The 19,666-nt window shown below is 42.1% G+C and overlaps 1 protein-coding gene across 10 annotated transcripts in view; it reads right to left on the reverse strand.

Moving 5' to 3' along the window:
- m1ap (meiosis 1 associated protein) overlaps positions 1-19,666 on the reverse strand; it is a 45,466-nt gene that overhangs the window by 3,921 nt on the left and 21,879 nt on the right. For all 10 annotated transcript variants that reach the window (XM_054753271.1, XM_054753277.1, XM_054753275.1 and 7 more), the window contains 6 exons: positions 15,311-15,573; positions 15,044-15,241; positions 13,042-13,213; positions 1,425-1,571; positions 1,191-1,350; positions 524-665 (listed from right to left, as the gene is read on the reverse strand). In XM_054753271.1, coding sequence (XP_054609246.1) covers positions 524-665; positions 1,191-1,350; positions 1,425-1,571; positions 13,042-13,213; positions 15,044-15,241; positions 15,311-15,568 — 1,077 coding nt within the window. In that variant the 5' untranslated portion in view covers positions 15,569-15,573. The remainder of the gene's footprint in view (positions 1-523; positions 666-1,190; positions 1,351-1,424; positions 1,572-13,041; positions 13,214-15,043; positions 15,242-15,310; positions 15,574-19,666) is intronic.

The raw sequence follows: 19,666 nt of genomic DNA on the forward strand, positions 1-19,666 counted from the left end.
ACAGCCATTTTCATATCTCTCCAGAGATGTTCAATGAGATTCAAGTGTGGGCTCTGGCTGGGTCACACAAAGACATTCACATAGTTGTGCTGAAGCCACTCCTTTGACATCTTAGCTGTGTGTTTAGGATTGTTGTCCTGCTGAAAGATTAACCGTAGCCCCAGTCTGATGCCAAGAGTGCTCTCGAGCAGGTTTTAATGCAGGATGTCTGTGTACATCGAAACATTTCAAGGGAAAACAGGATACGTGTGAGCTAAATTTTCAGCTTCAGGGTAAAGGCTGTGAATATGTAATTGTGATTTGTTAGTTCTTTACTTTCACTACATTTGCAAAAATCACAAAAAAATGTTTTTCATGTTGTCATTATGGGGTATTGTGTAAAGAATTTTGAGGGGAAAAATGAATTTATTCCATTTTGGAATAAGGCTATATAACATAACAAAATGTGGAAAAAGTGAAGCACTGTGAATACTTCCACATGCACTGTACAGAAACTGCTACAGTATTTGTGGTCCACACACACCTGTAGTGTGTAGCAGAGAGCATGAAACAAGTTGTGGTTGCTCTCCATCTCATCCCAATCCAGCTGCCAGCAGGTGGTGGGGTGGATCACCAACGGCAGGCCATACAACAGGCTTTCACACACGCCATCAGCACGCAGGGCTCTGCAAGCACCCACCCACCCAAACACACACACACAACCTTGGTCAGTATAAAGACAGAATTGTGTGTCCTATTTTAACTGTCTGGTATGCACAGAATGCAATGTTCCTTGTTGGTTTCTCGTCTTGTGTTGCAATTCATGTATGAGTCCCAAAATAGCCAATCCACCCTTCCCATCATTTTGCAGTTTTTGTCAGTGGTGTGCCAAATATTCCCTCACAAACAAGTTCTGGACAACATAACTGAGACAAGGACATGATTTCAGCACCAAGCACTTGAGCAGAACAAAATGGGCTCTGATGAAAGGGAAGGGTTTTTATCTCGGGAAGTATTTCACTGCTGTGCACCATCAGAGAATAGAACCATTCATTGATAAAAAGGGTTAACAGAATACAAACCACAATACATCCATGGTTCACACACACACACACATTTCCTGCTTCCCATCATAGATGATGGAGGGCGGACAAGGACATTTTTTTCATACTACTTGAAAACAATGTCACCAGATTAGCCCTTTTACTTACTTGATTGCTCTCAGCTTCTGTGGTATTTGGCTCTCATTGGCTGAGCCCTTAGAGACAGACATAGAGTCACGAATGCTCTCCGTCTTCACTCCGAGGTGGGGCGTCAGTGGGATGAGGGCGGGGCTGATCAGACGCTCCTGCTTGTCACACTTAATGCACACTAGACACACACTACCAAAGTGCCATGAGCCACAGCAGGAAACATTCTTCATGCATGGTGGGAGTAGGACAAACCTGGAATGGCATTCTCCAGTGGGGTGGGCAGAAGAAGGTTGAGGTGTTCCTTGTCCCCGCCTTGCTCTTGGAGCCATGCTTTTAACATGGACTCCACTGCAATCACATTGTTGTCCACCTGCTGCAGGTCCACTAACATCAGATGATCTGCAACAATGTTTCTAATTAGATGGCGTTGTATGACTCCATATGCAATAATCCTTTATTCTGACCACTAGATGGGGACACAGGCTCTCGATCACGGAGAAACCTTTGCATTTATTTTCCTTTTCTCTCCTTCCATTTGTGCTGTCATTTCAAACGTCTATTTATTTGTGCACAGGAGAACGTCCTTCTTGTCGCATTCCCTCCATCCGGTGTTCAAAAATTAGTGTGAGACCATTCACCATTAGTGTGAGACAGGGGACATTGGAAGGAGATGAGAGTATTAAATATTTGAAAAATTTCACATAACTTCACTGGTGAATCAGTGAATCATCAAGAAATAAGAACTTGATCTGAAGTCCAAGAATATGCTCTCAACAAAAATACAAGTATAATGGAAACACTTTGGTTTTTGCTCCCATATTTCCTGACGTGAACTCAAATATCAAAGCCTTTTTCTCCATACACAAAAGGCCTATTTCTCTCAAGTTCACAAATCTGTCTAAATCTGAGGATAGTGCTGATAGAGGAAGTGCTGACTAACATTAGTCAAAACTTCTCCTTTACCAAGACAATCCATCCAGGGTTTCCCACAGGCTGGGGGGGGGTTACGGTATCTCTGTGCATTAAAAATACTATCAATAAAATGCACCTGTTTTCGTTGTCCATAACATACAACTGCCCACACTATAACTCCACGGCCACCATGGGCCACTCCATCCACAGCATTGACATCACCAAACCGCTCACCCACTTGGCGGCATACATACTGTTTGCTGTATCTGCCCTCTACAGTAGTGAAAACTGGGATTCATCCATGAAAAGAACACTTCTCCAAAGTGTCAGAAGCCATAGAATGTGAGCATTTGCCCACTCAAGTTGGTTACGACAACGAAATGCAGTCATGTCATCACCTGGACGAGGGCAACGAGCATGCAGATGAGCTTCTCTGAGAAGGTTTCAAATAGTTTGTGCAGAAATTCTTTGGTTATGCCAACCGATTGTTGCAGCAGCTGTGGTGTGCGGTTGTGAGGCTGGGTGGGTGTACTGCCAAAATCTCCAAAATGTACTCTCTCAAAATCTCTCTCTCTCTTTGGAGACAGTTTATGGTCGAGAAATGAACATTCAATTCATGGGTCACAGCTCTGGTGAGCATTCCTGCAGTCAGCTTGCCTATTGCACGCTCCCAAAACACTTGCAACATTTGTGGCATTGTGCTAAAACTGCACTTTTTGGAGTGACCTTTTATTGTGGCCAGCCTTTGTGCAATAACAATGCTATCTAATCAGCATCTTGATATGTCACACCTTTGAAGTGGATGGATTATCACGGCAAAGGAGAAGTGCTGACTAAAACAGATTTAGACAGATTTGTGAAAAACATTTGAGCGAAATAGGCGCTTTGTGTCCATAGAAAAAGTTTTACATTTGTGAGTTCAGCTCAAATGACAGCAAAAGCAAAAGTGTTGCATTTACATTTTTGTTGCGTGTATATGTCACTTTTTAAGGCAGTGATTCTCAACTGGTAGATCGCCATTTTTAGTTTATAAAAAAAAAAAAAAAATAGCGTAATGACACAATGTCTGCGAACACACTTCGTGTCTGTGCTATTCGCTCACTACACCACAAAGGGTGTGTGACATGTTTATGGGCGACTTTGTCAAGCTTGAGCATGGGGGAAAGGACATTGACTGTGTCTGTACGACACACAGCTAGATACCTACCGGAGAAGAGAACGCCATAAAGCGAAAGCTCACGTTGTGTAGCGTGAGGGAATTCCGGCCATAATGAAGACTACCAGGTAGAGTATGACTGTACTGTTTAATACCCAGTTCGATCTATTGTCCCAGGCAGAGGGGTGGTCTACAGAACAAATGGTCCTCCTCTTACTATTAAACTTACCTACTGAGTGTTGAATCAGAGAAACTGGACTCGCTTGATTTTTATCTTCTTGTTTCACTTCTCATCCAAGTCCATGTGCAAATGGCTCTGATTCAACTCCCTAGATATAACAAGCACTGAAAACCTTTACACACACTTTTTTTTTCAAATCATTTTTGAAGTTGAAGTGGATAAAAAGGTATTGCTGCTGAACTGATCATGAAACTTGTTTTGTGCTGGCACACCATGTGCTATTTTGCATTACCTCAAATTCAAACTGCACTTTAGTCTTTTCATTAAAGGGCCTGTCTGCAACGAACTCAAATTTACACCGCCAGCGCCGAGCAAAGGCTCCTGCACATGTGTGTGTTACCCGGGGCGCAGCTTACATGCTCGGAGCAGGAGGGGGGCAGGATATAATGCTTGCAACACGTTCAAAGGTTAGCACCCTCTAGTCAGCCACCTAACCGTTGCAAACAGCCTTTTTACATATCAAATTTAAATATATAAATGTTATTTATTAAATGAATAAAATATCTGATAAGTTTACGTTTAAAAAAATCCGCAATTTGGGTCGCAGCTTGTGGTGGTGGTGATAAGGGTGATGGTGGGTCCCACAGACAGAACCACTGTTTTAAGGGGTAAACTTGTGGTCTGATCCCTTGTGGGTGGCAAGCAGGAGGACATCAAAAGGACTAAATAATGTTGCAATTGCTTCTGATGTTCTTCCACAATCCACCCATGTTTCATCTTATTTGTGGAGATGCTCCCAACTCTTGCATGTGCTAAATCTAGATTTACAAAGCAGAGAAGGTGGATCAAAACATTTGGGCCCAACATATTCAAAGAAAGAGAAGTACAAGTGGTTAGAGTGTGGTTAGAGAGCAAATTACAAAGATAGATGAGGAGACAGAGGGTGTGTTCTCATTGTTACGGTAATAGAGAAATAGGAGGAAGAACCTTGAGGAGCGGATGGAGATGGAGGAAGCCGAGTTGAAGCAAATCGATAGCAATTCCCTGCAATGATGTGAGGCCTGGGAATGGGAAGGCAGAAACATAGCGTACTGTAAGCGAGGGAGGGAGAGGAGAATTATTAAAGCTGATGTACACCCAGCAGAAGGGGAAAAATATTATAAATCACAGTGAGGAAAGAAGGAGGAAAAAGAGAGGGAGATGAGATATCATGTAAGAAGGTAAACAAGAGACACCACAATAAAGGGAAAGGACTGAGGCTTCTGTGTGAGACATTACATGCACAAAGTACGGTAAGCAGAATGAGTGACAGTCATTTACCCCTCTTGTGTGACAACAAGGAACTGGAATGTGTGCTTTTGCGTTGCTAAATCCACACCAGCGTGACGCAGAGTGTCCACTGTGGCCATGGTACATCTGGGAAGTTTTCACAGCGCTTCACTTTTTCCACATTTTGTTTTCTTACAGCCTTATTCTAAAATGGAATATATTAAAAAAATGTTGTTTTGAAATGTTTGCAAACGAATTAAAAATAAAAAAAACCTGAAGAAATCACATGAACGTAAGTCAAGGATGTCCAAACTTTTTCCGGGGGGGTCACCATTAGGATTTTTTAAACCAACCCATGTAGATATGTAGAGATGTTTTTTATATTTAAAGAAAAAAAACATGTATCAGCTTTTTGTTATCAGTGACAAAGTGTATTATTATTATGAATTGTTTCTCCTTACATTACATATTTTTTTGCTGTTTTTTGAATTTGTATTTTTTTCTTCTTGTACATTTTTTTAAATTATAATCTTTAACCCAACCTAATTTTCCCAAAATTTGCAGCTTTATTCTCTCTTTTGTATGTTTCAAATATTGTGACTTTTTTCCTTTAATATTTCAACTTTAAGCTATTTTTCTCTTGATATTATGACTTTACTCTATATTTTCTCTTTATTCTTATAAAATGACAGCTTTTTTTTTCCCATTTTTGCTGTTTTTTCTTGTTAAGTCGTATTTTTCGAATGTGCAAAGGGCCAACAAAAAAGCAGTCACAGGCTGTAAATGGCCCGCGGGACACCTTTGGACACCCCTGACGTAAGTATTCACAGCCTATGCCAAGAGGCTGAAAATTGATCTCTGGTACATCCTGATTTCACTAATCATCCTGCTGGTTTTTAAAGCTTAATTGGAGTTCAAATATTGTAAAATCCAGGTGATTGGACATGATTTGTAACCTGTCTATAGAAGTATGTGCAGTGGGAATGTTTTTCAGCAGCACAAATTGGGAGACTAGTCAGGATAGAGGGAAAGATCAATGCAGCAATGAACAGAGGCATCCTGCATGAAAACTTGCTCCAGAGTTCTCTTGACCTCAGACCTCAGCTCAGACGCGCCAGTTCATTTTTCAGCAGAACAACAATCCTAAGCACACAACCAAGACCTCAAAAGAGTTGCTTCAGGACAACTCTGTGAATGTCCATGAGTGGCCCAGCCCGTGTCCAAACTTGAATCCGCTTGAACATCTCTGTAGAGATGTGAAAATGTTTGTATACCCACACTTCCCATCCAACCTGATGGAGCTTGAAAGGTGTATTTCATGTGAGCAAAAGTATTGGAAGATGTGAGTGACAGCCATGTTTTGTTGCCCAGGTGTGTGCTATTGCATTACTTATTCAATCAATAAATAACACTGAAGGCCTACTCTCAGATTGGGTAGAGTCGGTTGTGCCTTTGGAGACAGCATTTAGAGGTGAAAACATCATGACAACTACAGAGCTGTCTATGGGTGTAAAACACGCAAATTGCGAATCTGAGAGGATTCTCGTCTCGTGAGCTGAGTGTATCATGGCACCCCTATTTATTACCATTGTCTATGATCTGTAAGTTAATTAGCATACGTGTGTTCATATGACTGTGGCCTTATGAAGTGACACACAACACAGCAGCCATCAGTCTGCATGCTGCTCTCCATGGACATCAATGGTGAATAGCTCATTGATGTTGTTTGAGACTGTGACAAATAGCACATTGATCATCCGGCCTGCAACACAGCCACTCCGCACACTAGTAGCAGTGTGACCTAATTGCCTCGTGGGCACGTTTGCTTTATGGCAGGCGTTTGACGGAGACTTGAAAAGGACACTGGGACAAAAGGGTGAAACGAGAAAGGAGAATGGTACTCAAGATGAAATGGGAGGGAATCCTTTCATGGGCTACAACCGACTCAGTGAAGCGTGGTCAGGTGAGACAGGTGAGGCCCTGAAAAATAATAAAACTGAATAATGATAACATAAAATAAATACTACTATTTGTCAGTTGTATTTGTCAAATATATTTTCTATATGATTCCCATTGGGATTTTTTTTTTTTTTTTTTTTTTTTTACATTTTCTTAAGTAAATATTGCTGAATTTACACATTTCCTGATCAAACACAGGGCATAAACCTAAGATGAATCTGCCACGAGCATCTACTCTGGGCTTAGTGCACAAGCCCAGCTTATCTATTGTCAACCAGTCAGCAATAATATAATGTTGCAGAAACATTTATTATATACCATCACCTTCTACAGCACTGTGTAAAGGCTTTAATGTAGGTGTGACATCATTATTCTTGCTAACGGGCAATATAATACAGAGAAATGTCATACGCTGAGAAGCTGCAGTACACTCCTCATCATGAAGGAGTGGGGGCGTGCGTGAGCTGGAAGGTACTTGTTACTATAGAACAGTGATTCCCAACCAACCAGGGCTAGCAAATTGCAGGGGATACGTGGAAACCCCATCCATCCATTTTCTATGCCGCTTCTCCTCATTAGGGTCGCAGGGGTATGCTGTAGCCTATCCCAGCTGACTTCGGGCGACAGGCACAACCTGGACTGGTCGCCAGCCAATCACAGGGCACATATAGACAAACAACCATTCACACTCACATTCATACCAATGGACAATTTAGAGTCGCCAATTAACCTAACATGCATGTTTTTGGAATGTGGGAGGGAGTACCCGAAGAAAACCCACGCACGCACAGGAAGAACATGCAAACTCCACATAGAAATGCCAAACGGAGATTCGAACCCGATCTTCCCAATCTCCTGACTGGTATGGTATGATGAAAAGGCTCTGGGGTTACGCAAGACAAAAAAGGTTGTGAAACACTGCTATAGAGGAAAAGCCAGCTGTTTTTTTGACAGTACCAGCACCAGCTGGAGAGTAGCAAGTCAAATGCAGTTAAGATATTTTTATGCTCTTTAACACTAGTCTCTTTAATATAATAGTATTTGATATAATAGTAATTAATAGTAGGAGAGCATCTGAATCACACTTTAACCGTGTTATTATGAGCCATGAGGGGTTGCATTCGAAGACACCACAAAATTTTTTAAGTTGAATTCACTGTTTTGAGTGTAGTTTTCTGGGATTTACGAGCAAACTTAAATGCAGCAAATTGTACATCCGCATTACAGAGTTACAAAGTGAGTGATAACAATATACACTTATTGTTTCTCTTTGTATTTCTGCTTAGACTACTGTCTAGACCATACATACACGCATAATAAAGATGTGATGTTCAAAGTGCCCCTGAATGCACCTTGCTGTCATTGTCATTGTCATTGTGTCATTCTGAGAAGGGCTAGAGATGTGTTTGTGACTTGGAGGTACATACAGTATATGGTGTTGGATTTGTACGGCTGTTGATGTGTTAAGGTCAGAATAAAGTTATAAAAGAGCTTCAGACTGTGTGTCGGGAAGCTGTTGTCCCTCGGCCTGACGTCATAACAAAGGGGTGGCTTGACATGGTGTGCACGCACGTCTTAATTGCGCTATAAATTTTAACTTAATAAATTAAATTAGTTACCGCCATTAACTAGCTATTTTTGACAGCCCTACTTCATATGCAAATAAAAAGTAAGACACATATGCTTTTCTGTCAATAAAAAAAAAAAAAAACGGGAAGAAGCAGTATTTGAAAATTACTTATTAATTATTACAATTAATTACAAATAATTACAATTATTTTCTTTTTTTTTCTTGTTATCCTATTAATGTGCGACCACGAATCTCACATGTCACTGAACATACTGATATGTTGGCAAGGACTACGTGTAATAGCGAACAAGGAAAGTGAAGACTAGGCAAAAGATCAAGTGCTGGGATTCTGGCAGAGTATGATCTACAAAAATTGACAGGAAGTGGAAGGGCTGTGCAGACAGAATTCACAGAGGCGCTAGACGGATAAGATTTACAGGGAAGGAGGAGGACACAAGGAATTTAAGATAACAAGCAAGCCTTTTGGGGAATCTGAGCAGGCCATGGAATGACATAAGCCACCATCTTTCTCTTGGCGGACACAGTCAGGGTTTTTTAAAATTTGTATTATTTCTTTTTAAATAAAAGAATATATCAATAACGAAACTGCAACGCTGACAGAAAGTACAAGCCTTCACTCATCTGCATTTTGCCACTGATTTTGGTGCTTGTCAGAAGCTCACAGTGGGGTTTCTTTCCAGGCGCTTGAACCCACTGCACATTAAAGCCGACTAGCTGACTGTCTCGGAAAACCAACTAACTAACAGAAAGAACCAGAAAGAGAGCACAAACGCAAGCTGCGCAGGAAGTCTGGAAGGTGTTCTTACATTGAAGCCATTACTGAAAAAGTAGGAATGGTGTCTAGCAGTATCCCACGGGAGGACAGTAGGCCGATCACACATATTGCAGACTGCATAAAAACAGAATGATTGGGGAGGTGGCTGTGTGGTAGCTTTGTTTAGTTCAGCAAACAAGCAGAGTACAATGTGGGTTTTGCAGGATAGCAAGATTTAAAAAGGCAGTAGCCTGTTGTTGCAGTTGAAAAGACATTCTAAAGATTTTGTGCAGATAGAAAATCCCACCACCACACTTCTCTGCAGGTCTCAATGATTGCTGTCATATAATACAAGAGCAACACAATACTTATTTAACTGTCATTAACTGTGAGTCAGCAAGTTAAAACACTCACTATTCTGGCAGCTCAAAGCGGATTTGTGTTGTGTATGCTGATCCATGCACATGCGTGGGGTGTAAAGATGGCTTAAGTGTTCCAGAGACAGGAAAAACAATTCTCCCCCCCCCAAAAAATGCTTCAGTTATTTGAGGTGGCAGTCACCATGATGAAAAGCTATAAATCATTTACTGCAGGCAGTTCCAGGCTCCATATTATTACACTAAAGAGAACGCCCACAACCTTGGCTGTATTTACAGGACAATCAGTTGTCTAATCTGATGTTGAAAATCTGCAGGGAGCCCGACAACATCTGTCTATCTTTCTATTATGCTTTGTCATGTTAAGAGCAAGCATTGTCCTCTCTGCATGCTTACAACTTGATAACCTGTCAGGATAAAAAAAAGTTGCAGACTGCTGCATTTAAGTCATCAATGCTCTCAAATGAGGGACTATGGTCACAGCCTGGGTTAATGCAGCATGAATCTGTTAAAACAAGAAAGATAATGTAAAAAATAAGATAAAAGCAGACAGGAAATGGGATTTGATAAGCTGTAAAAGGGGAGCAGAGACAAACAGAGAAGCCCTATTAATTCTCATATAACGAGATATATGGAGGGAGGGAAGAGGCGGAGACAGCAATTAACTCACAGGAGAGAGAAGAAAAGGAAGGAGAGAGGAAAAGTCCTCTCATGTCGGCTTTGATGGGGCTAACTAAGATCCCCTGAAGCAGAGTATGATTAAAAGAAAAGTGGAAATAATATGGTGTAATTACACTGTTCCAAGGCCACACACACACACACACACACACACACACACACACACACACAAGAAGGAAGAGGAGGAAAGGTCCAGAGAAGTCACCAAAAAGTACAAGTAAAACAAGTACACACTTAGTATTCTCTGTCCTTGTAGTCGTAATCACAAGTGTAATACAGTCGTTCCTCGCTCAAACATCGCGCCCTACTCTATCGCGTTTTTTCAAAAAATAATTAATTAATAAATGATCACTGTTTTGTGGTTGAATACGACCTATTATTAGTCAAAACAAGATATTGAGTCTGAATGGGCTGCATTCCATGCCTCCGCTGCTGAGGCTGAGCTGTGGTTGCAAGGTGGTCGGTTCCAGTCGTGGCAGCAACCCCCGAACCCAATGGTGGACACCAGCTGTGAGGGGACCCACCAAGCTGAAGGAGTCTTACCGAGCATGGATGGTTTATTCCCATAAGCCATCCATGCTCTCCTGAAGCAGATGAGACGTAGTGGCAAGCCAAGCGGCACACAAAACTCACGTATACTATACATCAATAAATAGAAATAAAGATACAATAAAGCATCCAGCCATCCATTTTCTATGCCGCTTATCCTCATTAGGGTCACGGGGGTATGCTGGAGCCTATCCCAGCTGACTTTGGGGGACAGGCGGGGTACACCCTGGACTGGTCGCCAGCCAATCGCAGGGCACATATAGACAAACAACCATTCACACTCACATTCATACCTATGGGCAATTTAGAATCGCCAATTAACCTAACATGCATGTTTTTGTGGGAGGAAACCGGAGAAAACCCACGCACGCACGCACGCGGATAACATACAAACCAGATCTTCCCGATCTCCTGATCGGCCAACATGCTAACCACTAGAACACTGCGTGGCCCACAATAAAGCATATAAAACAAAACAGAAAATGCTGTGTTGTTCTCTTGGAGATGTATAAAAAAAACCCACTGACTACCGAAAATAAACAACCGGATGTAGATGTTCTTCTTCTGCTTTGTGTTTATGGCGGGTCGCAATCAACGTTTAGGTGCATACTGCCACCTATTGTACTGGAATGTAGACGTGTTGTGCACATTCGCAGTGACAACCCGGTAGTGGCAAGCTTCCATCATAGAACATACACGAAGAAATGAAATTGATGCCGCTTTCACGTTAAAAGTCATTTGATTTGAGGATAAGTGGCATAGAAGATGGATGGATGTATGGCAATGGATTTGGCTGTAAGGACAGGAAACATGGCTGTTTCGTGTAGGACTACTGCCAGTTGAAGGACGACACAGCTCCCCGAAAAAGAGAGAAAGCCGACAACGTGTGTGACGAAGGAATTGGGACGCTGTTCAATTCTGACACGGATGAGGGTAGGCTACTGTATGTACAGGCACTATTCGGCACTGTTTTTAACTGGCTGTGTACTGTTCTGCACTGTTAATTAGCAGTGTTGCACCACAGTCTGGCACGCACTGTTTGGAAAAAAAGCATTTATTTCATAAAAAGTTTGAAAAATCTTTTTGTGTAACAGCTTTCTGTGCACTAAATATCCCATTTTATGAAGCGCACACCTGCGGCTTAGAAACCGGTGCGGCTTATACAGTATAAGAACAAATCAGTTTTTTCCTTGAAATTTAGTGGGTGTGACTTATACATCAGAAATTACGGTAAGCCGACGGTGAAAGGAATACGTCAAGGCCCCTATCAGTCCCTTCTATAGAGAGATTGAGAACACAAATATCCATCACGGTGGCTGAGGTATTCGAAAAACTCCTCAGTGGCAAGGTTCCAGGGGTGGACGCCCTGAATTCCTCTGAATGTTATAGGACTGTTTTGGTTGAGACATCTCTTCAACATTGCGATAACAGTATAACAACAACAAAGCAGTAACAACTCTGGACATAATAGAGTGGACAAAAAGTTCTCCGATTCCATGTGGAAGTGATAGGTTTTTGGCTTCTTAAGTTAAGAAGAAATAAATTCGAGGCTAACTGGTTAGCTCGCCAGCTAGTGGCCATCTCGCGTCCCGGCAGCATAAGAGTTGCAATGTGTGTAAACAATGAATAAAAAGAGTGTAAAGGTGACTTATTGGCGGGTTATTTCATGTCTGCAGTGCTCTAATAATGTTAAAAAACGTATTTAGAAAGTCATAAGCAGGTTTTCTATTCTGTAATTACAAAAATATTCCATTTATTACAATATGTCGAGGGCCAATAAAAAATGAGCCAAAAATGGCCTGCGGACCACCCTTTAGACACCACGATTTTACTCTCTCTTCTCTCTTTCGTATCCTCCTTAGGATCCTTAGTAATTGCTTTAATTCAGACTGGCTAATGACATTATCTGCTCCTCTTAAATAAACACATTTTCAATTACTGCAAGGCTGCTTGCACGTTGCTATTCTCAGCATCATCCCACATTATTGTTGACAAAAAAATTTTTACATTAACATCTTATTCCTGATTAGTACCATATTCATTTCCGACTTACTCACTCAATTCTTCCTTTTCTTTGTATAGCTCGTCTCCTCTTTGCATGACCCATTTCTCTCCCATTTCTCTGTCTTCTTCCGAGATTTTTAAAGTGCAATTACAGAGTAGTCCCGAGGCGAGATGGGTTCAACAACAACAATGCTTAGTGAGGCCCTCAACAAACACATTTTATTTTTGTAATTAGGCATTTGCCTTGTTCAATTCCGGCAGCGGTTTTGGCGTCTTACAAGGAAGAAATTGGCACATGCTCTAAGAGACACAGAGTATAAATGGGTCAGTGCTTCATCCATGAGGAACAAGCTAGGTGGGACTGTATGTGGAACATGCGGGGGAGTCAAGTCTGCTCAGGAAAGAAATAAGACACATTTGTTTTTATCCTCCTTCCTACCTTGACTAGCATCACTAGAGGCTTCAGGTGAGGGTGCATCTTGATCACACTCTGCCTCACTGTGGAGCTGCACCACCAAAAGACGTTTGAGTGGCACCAGGTCAGCATCTGTCAGCCCTTTCTCCAAAAGGTGAACAACGCCTCGACCTGGCCGGCTGGTCACCACGGTAACCTGGAAAAAAAAAAAAAAAGTATAGTATGCTATGGTATGGTTTATTTATTTTGGACATGATTAACAAGTTATATTAAAGAACACCAAGTGTTTAAATTTGCACAATTCAACATGTCTGAAATATATGACGATAATATTTGTGGTATGGTAATACCACAGAGCAATAGAGAGACATATTAGAATAAGTAACGATATAAGGATAAATAAATAAATAAAATAGATACTGGAGCAAACATTTTGCAGAATAATCAACCACATGGTTCGGTTCAACTTGAACCTCTGGAGATTTCTTCTAAAGGTTTACTGCCGGCGTTTTTGTTTTTTTTTCTTTTTTAGTTTTGTGGACTTTTCAACAAAGCATTCTTTGGAGCGGAGGCTGCACTTTGGGGACATGACAAACAATAAAACACTGTTAGTAAATCGTACTGGATGCTGTGTGTGTGTGTGATTTGAAGCCAGAAAACTTGGCTTTATCTGGCCTCAAAGACAATCGTTATCTTATGTTGTGACATGAGGAACACAACAGTTGCTGGCAAAGCAGTGTTTAGAATAAAAGAAATGTGCATCTCCACGAATCAGGAGTATCGTGCAAAAGTTATTTGATGTGAGGAATTCAATTCATACTAATAGACCAATAAATGCATGATGCAAGAAACACTTATATGTGCACTTATATGCTTAATATAGCAAGAGTGTCACTAAATTGTCAACACGTATTTCTTCAATGTATGAGGTGTGTTATGAAACAGAACCGGTGGTACTTGAAAGTTGGTGCTGGCCAAATGCAATGAGTGTCAATAGAACCACTCGGTGATTAAGGGTGCAGACAAGTCCGAACATCTACGTAGGTTGATCTGCCAAATCTTTAAGTAAAGTTGATGAACTGTAGAATTGTTAATTAAACGCAGATGGAAAAAACAGCCACATGTCACTCGCTAACGCTGGGGCACTAGGTTGGATAGCCAGGTGTGCCTAAAGCACTTAATGGGCGCTTCCAATAATGCTTTGCACACTGCCACTTCCATATTATGTTTCCTATCATTCATAGTAGCAATGACATAGTTCACAGTCTTGATTGGCTTCTGGCTGCCCTGTGCTCGCAATACAGCTTTGCTCAAAATGAGAAATCTCGTCACGTACGTATCTCGTCTTGTATGGTGAGATCTTGTGAATCAACAGTTCAACTTTGTTTGTATATATTGTTCCTTTTTGCTCTATTTTTCAAATTTTTACTTAAAAATATGTCTATAATGTGCTGGGCATCATCATGTTTGTGTAATGGTAACAGGAAGAATCCCAATATGATTATTATTGAGGATGTTGTTTGCCAGCAGCAACTTAGCGACAAACAGAACCATGCTGATGCACCACCATGATAGTGCATGCAAGAAGTATGCACAACAAGTAGGTGCTAAAAGTTAAGCATGTGATTGGACAGTCTGCTGCGGCTGATTGAATCTTTTTGGAGCAACAGCACCGCTGCAGCTTCTCTGATGTCAGTTGACAGATGGACAGATGGCTCAGCGGCTGGTGAAACGAGACCATTCCCTGCACTGAAGTGTACATAAGCTGCCTTGAGGTGGACAGGCTCTTGAAAGAGACGCACGCTTAAAAGGACGTTTGGCACTCATGTTTTTACACTTTTAAAATGTGGATTTCAACAACTTTACCATGAAGAGACATTAAAGCACATCCTTATCAAAACAAAGCACAAAATGTACTGTATTTTCACTCCACTGGAAATGAAGCACATGCTGCAAGAGCTTTTCAAAAGCTCTCTCACTAACAACAATCCTTATGTAACAATCATGTTTGTTTTTCCATGCTCACCTCTACACATGTGTTGTGGTTGGCCTGGCTGTTGGCCCCGATATGTTTCATGTACTGTTTAAACTGCTGTAGGCTGTCCAGCACCGCCTGTCGCAGCATCTCGCCTCCTCTGACCACTCCTCTGCTGCAGCCTTCACTCGGTATTGACCTCAGCTCTTCCACGCAGGAACGCAACCTGGCCAGGTTACCGCGAACTTGCTGAAAAAGACCGGAAAAGATGAGAGGCCAGAAAATAATGACCAAAGTTCTTGTCTCCATTTTTATTACCACAAATGGGAGTAGGCATTCCTGCTGCTTGCTGATGGAGTACAAGCTGAGGTGTGGGAGCCTACAGGGTCCATCCAGACTACAGGCCAGGGACAAGAAGTTATCAAGGGCATCGCAGAGTACTGGGCAGGTGATGGACCACCAGGGCGGCAGTGCCTCTACAATCAGGGCCCGGGCTGGTTGCCGTAGAAATGAGGAGGACCAGTACACCAAGCTTCCAGTGTTGGGGGAACTGGATGGCTTCTTTTGGTTATCCATGTCACCTAAAAACAACAAGAAAAGCATGTTGTATGTTTACATCTTCAGTGTCGAAATGGTAACACACAAACCTGACACTGCATTATAGGCATAACCTGTTCAAATCAAATGGGCTGAGCATAGCAAAAAGGAATGTTATTGGTAATTTCATAAGAGGGCAACAAGGAAGAAAACCAAAGCAGTAATTACAGAAATTATTAAAAGAAACAAAGACCCCGCACATTGCCTTAGCGGTAAGCAGAACCATGCAAGGAGCCTTATTAAGAAAAAGCAGAAAGGGACATAAACCAAAACACAATCTTGGTTGTAAGTGTCTCAGTTGTCTCGTAATTGATAGCCTAATTCGTGAAGGTGCTATTTTAAATTGCACCTTTGGATTAGTGCAGCACGATGGCTTAATGGTTAACAGTCAGGACCTTGAGGGACAGTTCCATCACCGTGGCAGAGGTATTTTGGGGTAGTGAAAACGCTCCCCAATGGCAAAGCTCCCGGGGTGGATGACTTTCGTCCTGAATTTCTCAAGGCTCTGGATGTTGAGGAACTGTCTTGGCTGACACGACTCCTCAACTTTGCGTGGAAGTCGGGAACAGTACCTCTGGATTGGCAGACCGGGGTGGTGGTCGCCCTTTTCAAGAAGGGTAACTGGAGGGTGTGTTCCAACTATAGGGGGATCACACTCCTAAGCCTCCCTGGGAAAGCCTATTCCAGGGTGCTGGAGAGAAGAGTACGACCGTTAGTTGAACCTTGGCTACAGGAGGTGAAATGTGGTTTTCGTCATGGTCGCGGAACACTGAACCAGCTCTATACCCTTGCGAGGGTACTGGAGAGTACATGGGAGTTTGCCCAACTGGTCTACATGTGCTTTGAGGACTAGGAAAAGGTGGGAAAAGGCATTCGACCCTGTCCCTCGCAGTGTCCTGTGGGGGGTGCTCCGGGAGTACGAGATTGATGGCGCACTACTACGTAGCATTTGGCCTTTGTACAAAATCGGAGCAGGAGCCTGGTTCGCATTGCCAGCAGTAAGTCGAGCCTGTTTCCGGTGAACGTTGGCCTCTGCCAACGCTCCCCTTTGTCACCAATTGTGTTCATAATTTTCATGGCCAGAATTTCTAGGCGCAGCCAAGGCGTCGAGGGGCTCAGAGTAGAGCCGCTGCTCCTTCATATCGAGAGGAGCCAGTTGAGGTGGCTCGGGAATCTAGTCCGGATGCTTCCCGGATGCCTCCCTGGTAAGGTGTTCCGGGCATGCCAAGCTGGGAGAAGTCCCTGGGGCTGACCTAGGACACGCTGGCAGGATTATGTCTCACAGCTGGCCTGGGAACGCATTGGCATCCTCCCGGTGGAGCTGGAGGAGGTGGCCGGGGGCCGGGAAGTCTGGGCTTCCCTACTGAGACTGTTGCCCCGCAACCCAGACCCGCAAAAGCGGAGGAAAATGGATGGATGGATGGATGGAAACCCTAAATTGTCCATAGGTGTGAATGCGAGTGTGAATGGTTGTTTGTTTATATATGCGCTGTGATTGACTGGCTAGATAGGACCAAGATAGGCTCCAGCTTACCTGTGACCCTAATGAGGACCAGTGGTATAGAAAATGGATGGATGTTTCATAAATGCATAAGGGTATAAGCCAGGGGTGCCCATTACGTCAATCACGAGCTACCATAATTATTCTGATTATGGATAAACTAACTCAGCAATCTAGACACTTATTTGTTCAATCTTATATTTTTTGGTTTAAAAAAAAACGTGTAATTTGGACACGAAGAGGGACAGTCCCTTTAAATGACACAAAAGATGCAAAGTGTCGACTCAGTTGTCATTGCTTGTATTCAATGACATTTTGAGGTGGTAAAACAAATTGGTCGTATTACCGCTCTTTGCTGGAATTGTTGGCCCACATATTCTGTATGACCATCAGTATATTTTTCAGCCGATGGCCGGACGGATGACAAGTCCAACTGATGGATGTTGCACCGGTCTTTTTCACCAGCTCCTCCAGTTCGCTTTCAGCCATGTTTAGTTGTTATGCTGACGGTGCGTTGCAGCCTGTTACAGCTTGTCGCTCTCAATTTTGCTGGTAGATTGCAGCATTAACATGCATTATCGTGATAGGGCGATAGAATTAAAATGTCTATCGTAAGCCAAATGTATATATTTTCTATTGTATATTGCTTCTAATGTCCATTACTAGTGAGTACTTGGGATGTACAGTATGATAGATACTGGCATAAAAATGAGATCCATTCATATCGGTATCACCTTTTCTGCCGATTATATCGGCGAGTGTGTGATGACGTCCTCCAAACAGCAACAAGCTTGCGACCTCAGTTAGCATACACGCAGTCGGGAATTTCCAAGTATCGCTTTTGGATTGTATATGTGTATGTGAGGGTCATAATAAAATGTCTGTTGATGTGCAAGTTCAACATGACAAAAGGGCGGCAGCCATGAAGCTATCATGGCTGCCGCCAAGAGCCACTTCTGAGACATGAGCGTTGCCTCACCACCACTACACAACTTACATGCCTCTCATCTTTAGAACGCACAGAAAAGAGAAAGACATATGTGTTCATGTCTCACATTAGGACTGTGGATGATGGGCAAAATTCCAAAAGAAGCAGTTTTCCTTTAAAGTTTCACATTTTATTATTGTTGTAGCTGACATTGGGATTTGCCTGAATTTGTCACACAATTCCTCTTTTTGTTTACCTTTGAGGAAGGTCTCTTCAACAGAAGCACCCCTGCACAACTCTCCCGTCAGTGAGAGAGTTTTCATTTTGCTCCAGAATTTATACAATCCTTAGTGAACACTCATTTGCATGTTGCTGTGCTGTGTGTGTTATTATTATATTTGCCATTCACTTTAATTGGTCACAGGTCCATAAAGGGCTATCATTGGGTCCGTATCTGGACCGACGTTCGCCATTTGGTGATGGCTGTTATCAGCTTTAGTGTGTCAAAAGTAGGCATTTTTAAGGGTGCATCCATTATTCGCAGCTTTTCCATATTCAATGGGGGTCTGAGAACATAACCCCCGCAAATAGTGGTGATCTAGTGTATTAGGTTACACACAAGAATACAGTGGTGTGTCTCGTGATTTATTTGTGATGAGCACACACTCTTCTAGGTCAATGGGAGCTTTTGAACAGCAGGCTAATCCACAGTGCCTTTTTTGATTTACTTTCAGGGATTTGGGGCAAAGTTTGGCATGTACTTTAGCTTTTTATTTGACACACCAGTTGCGTTGTCACACAAGCATGATTCTCACTCCATTCTGAGTTGCATTGTTGAGTAAAGGTTGATTGACTGTGGGATTGATGTCACTGTTGTTGACTGGCTTGGCAGGTTTTAGTTTAATTCCATAAGATGGGGGAAAAAAAGCTTGAAATAAGAAAATCCCCTGCGAAACCAGTTTGTTTCTAGCATGACTAGCATGCTTCCACTGTCCTACTAGAGCTACAGAAGATAAGGCTTCCTGCTTGGAGAAACAAGGGATTCATACCAGTCTAAACGTAAAAAAAATTTTAAAAAAATCAATGTAGACGTCATTTTAAATCGGCTTTAACTCAGAAATACAGATAAAGCCTTGTGCTCTTTTATCCTATTTTGGTTTGTAGCGTTATGATTAAGAAAGTTATAACGGGAAGTACTTTGCTCTTAATGTTGATAAGTATGAATACTTTAGGGCTTGTAATAACATCTTTTATGCGTGTGTGGTGCTCACTTGGAGTGAGGATATTAATCATAGTAGAATATTAGAAAGATGCACAAGCTGATGGAAGGGTTTTAAAAAGGGTGCGGCTTAATGGAATAATGAGTGTTGTGCTTTGTGTGGCAGGAAGTGCAGCCACAAGGAGCACATGAGTATCTCATTACAAAGTTACTTGTATAACATTATGGCTTGCTTGGGTTTGAGGTCAGGGCTCTGGAGGCCTCAAAACAGGAAGAATGATGTCTTGGTAAAATGAAAAATATGGATTTAACTGACTAAGGGGTGGACTGTCTCGCTATAGTTAAGTGTAGTCCGTAGTGTAATAATATACATGCTTAGGGGTCTTGCGTCAAATTCATGAGAGATAAAACAGTAAAGAGCAACGCACT

This window comes from Dunckerocampus dactyliophorus, chromosome 15 (assembly GCF_027744805.1).
Source record: "Dunckerocampus dactyliophorus isolate RoL2022-P2 chromosome 15, RoL_Ddac_1.1, whole genome shotgun sequence".
In the NCBI taxonomy this organism is placed as follows: Eukaryota; Metazoa; Chordata; class Actinopteri; order Syngnathiformes; family Syngnathidae; genus Dunckerocampus; species Dunckerocampus dactyliophorus.